Raw genomic sequence first — 3,235 nt, 5'->3', positions numbered from 1 at the left:
CTCCAAAAAAAAAAAAAAGTTAAACACTGGGTGCGAAATTTAGAAAATTACGTGTGAGTACCGTTGTCACGTTCATTTGGGCTAATGCTAACAGACTGGATTTATTATCTCTTACATGGTAGTCTTTGGTTGTTCTATTTTTTTTAAGCATTATTTAAATTATTTTGAAATCAACCAGGTCCCAAATGGTCACTGCACCCGGTAAAATCCATTCTTTTTTAAAAGTTTTTTTCTTTCCTCTTGTCAGGAGGTCATCTACCAAAATGAAGACGTGCCACAGATCCTGCTGGACTTCCTCCATTTGAAACACTTCCACACAGGAAACAGACAGAGCAGCTTCGAGTGAGTCCTCTCATAAGCCTGCACCCCAAGATGCTCCTAAATTAAGAGCTGCCACTTTTGGGTTAGAGCCAATGCAGCAGTGACACGATGAGACATGCGAGGCGGCGTTTGCAGCGCCGCTGACCTACTATAAATCACAGCTCATGGTTGTCGTGGAAATGTGCACAAATTGTTTGATTGTTCTGTATATTTGAGTCGAGTGTGTTTTTTGTGTCTACTCTGTTTTCAGATCGTTGGATGAACTGGAAAGCCAAGACGACAAGTAAAATCTTTACCTGAGATTTCAAACTCTTCATGATTATCGTCACATCAGAAGCAGCAAACTGTGTTGGATTCAGAATATACTTTTAAATTAATAAAGTACAATATATTAATGATGCTGCAACACATCTAAACTCATTTTTTTGTACATTTATGTATTAAAAATAATTTTTAATATAATTTATAGTTGGAGATAGTTTATTTTAGAGATTAGAAAGTTAAGAAATGAGTGCTTGAAAAGGTCCTATTTGTTTTTTTTTGGGGGGAAGGACAGGCAGGAAAAAGTATGCAGGTCTAATTAGGTCAAAAAATAGGTCAGTAGGTCAAGTTTAGAATTCAGTATTAACTAACTGGAGAGACTCATTTATTCAGATGTTTTGGAAAGGGTAAAAAATTCACCAGAAATGAAGAGTTTCACTTTGCTACTTCTTCTGTTTATTTAGATTAAGATGTTAATTCTCCTAAACTCAAATTAAAAGAGATATTCCACTTTTTTTAATCTGAAAAATGTTGAATCCAGAATAAAACCTTGTTCTTATGAATTCAGTTTTTACTGATTCAGTCATTTGGGTTAAGATCACAGCGTTGCCATGCATGCAAACACTCATCCACCTGCTAGTTACTGCAGTGAAGCGTGTAATCTAGGACAGCCATAAAAGTCTGACGCCCTTTGATATTTGCCCGCAGAGGTAAATTTGATCGTGGTACTGCTTCAGCAGATTCTTCCAAACTTCTCGTACCGTTTTTAGCCTCCGACACAGATATGATGTTGTAAATCTACGTTAAAGCAGCGACGCATGTCAGTGCTTTCCCTTCTCTCTGTGGTTTTTCTAAGTTGTAAATTAAGAAATTTAAGGAAAAAAGACATTGGTTTAGTGGTCGTAATAAAAATCTAAGTGTTTTAAGTGGGAAACTCTTGCTTATTGTGTATATTTGCAGCACAGACCTGCAGGTCAGCCGTCCAGAGCACACGTGGAATGCAGTGAAGGGGCTTTTATGGACGCTTGCGTTCATGGCTTCTTAATGATGCTTAACAAATGATTCATGGTGGAAAAGTTTAGCTTGTGCGAGCTGCTCCTCAGCTTCAAAACATCAGACCTCTTCAGTGCTCTTTTGGTGCTTTTAAATTAGCATAAAATAGATGTACTTTCTGATATTAACTCTTTTACACCTGAGCTCTAAAGTTTATGTTCTTTGATTTACTGTAACTTTTCAATCGTTCACATGATCAACGTAATTCCAGTAGATTCTGAAGAAGAAAAGCGGCTCATGCTCGTGCCACTTTTCTCTATTTCTATATTAAGTCTATGCTCCAACCCAACATTAGTGGTGCAACAAAAATGGCGAGCAATATTAAAGCTATTCATCCAGTCGTACAGTTTTGATCCAGACTCCAGCTCAGACGAGGCAAACAAAGACGTACATTAATCTAGTCGTCTACAAGTGGATGCATCAGAATGAAGGGGAGCAGGAAGCTTTTTTCCCCACACAGCGTATTTTCTATGTAACACATGCAATCTTTTTCTGACAGATTTTATTTGTCTGCTTCACAAAGGTTTGAATAAATACTCAGAAAAGCAATTTTAAACCAACCTTTTGTTAAAAAATTCAGTTAAAAACACAACTTTCTTTGAATGGGGTTTTAGAGGACTTTCTGCTAGGATACATATTGTAAAACTAACTAATGAATTCAATGTTTTGATCATATTTTTCTTTTTTTCTCTTAGTTATCAATATTCAAACCAGCCCGTGTTAAGATTCTTTAAGGATCCTTATCTCTCCACATGCTTGCCAGGTAAGAGTGACCGACCGGGTTTGCAATTGTTAACACCTGTGTACGTTATGAAACACCAAAATAAATGGGTCATCTTTTCTCTACTGAACTAATTTTGAGACCCTCCCGCCTTGCAGGCCTCCCTGATATTGTTGCAGACGGAGTTCTCCAGGGATTTTACCCGCGGGACGTCCGGGTCAGTTTCACCGCCTCTGCCCTCGCCACACCTGATCAGAGCTCTTCTGTAGAGGCCTGAAGAAAAGCACAACCGAGCACACAATACAGCACACAGACGGCTGACGTCAAAGAAACCTTTTGAAAGGAGAGTCTCCGTGGAACTGCCGCTCATCAGGATGCTGTTGCTGAAATGGTTGTATTTGTAGCAGATTTCTATCAAATATTTACTCATTAGTTTAGAATTTCCCTTTTGAATTGTGGACATTCCAATAAAACTATTGTGCAGCTATTATAAAATGGTTTTAATAACCATTCCTGCATTGTGCATGACATAAACAAGCAGTCTGTAAAGTCTGTGATTTACCATCATGTTAATACTGTACACATTTTAGCTATTTTTGGTGAATTTTTTGTATTAAAATTGCAATAAAAGTTTTAAATAAACTTATGAGCTTTCTTAAAATTACACACCTTAGTTGGAATTAAGATGCTAATAATACATTTGCACTAAAAGAAGTAGCCTAAAATAGGAAAATAACTAAAAAGTAGTAAAGTGATCTGTCCAGGCAGAAAGTAATTTACAAAAAAATCGTATAAAATTATAAAATCTAGAAACAAGAAATTTCAACAGGAGCATTCCAAAAAGGAAAAGAAAGCAAACTGTTAGAATTACTTAAAACT

General features: G+C 36.8%; 1 protein-coding gene across 2 annotated transcripts in view; it reads left to right on the top strand.

Annotated features, from left to right (window-relative positions):
* snx22 (sorting nexin 22) overlaps window positions 1-2,843 on the top strand; it is a 7,039-nt gene extending 4,196 nt beyond the window's left edge. Inside the window, exons 4-7 of one of the 2 annotated variants that reach the window (XM_024264328.2) lie at window positions 248-342; window positions 572-604; window positions 2,331-2,398; window positions 2,515-2,843. In XM_024264328.2, the coding sequence (XP_024120096.1) occupies window positions 248-342; window positions 572-604; window positions 2,331-2,398; window positions 2,515-2,633 (315 nt within the window). In that variant the 3' untranslated portion in view covers window positions 2,634-2,843. The remainder of the gene's footprint in view (window positions 1-247; window positions 343-571; window positions 605-2,330; window positions 2,399-2,514) is intronic. The other variant, XM_036212252.1, reaches the window with a different exon arrangement.
* The last annotated feature ends 392 nt before the right edge of the window (window positions 2,844-3,235 follow it).

The sequence above is a fragment of the Oryzias melastigma genome, linkage group LG6 (genome assembly GCF_002922805.2).
Source record: "Oryzias melastigma strain HK-1 linkage group LG6, ASM292280v2, whole genome shotgun sequence".
Taxonomy (NCBI): domain Eukaryota; kingdom Metazoa; phylum Chordata; class Actinopteri; order Beloniformes; family Adrianichthyidae; genus Oryzias; species Oryzias melastigma.
The sequence above is the reverse complement of the archived record's forward strand: the minus strand, read 5'-3'. Positions and strand labels throughout refer to the sequence as shown.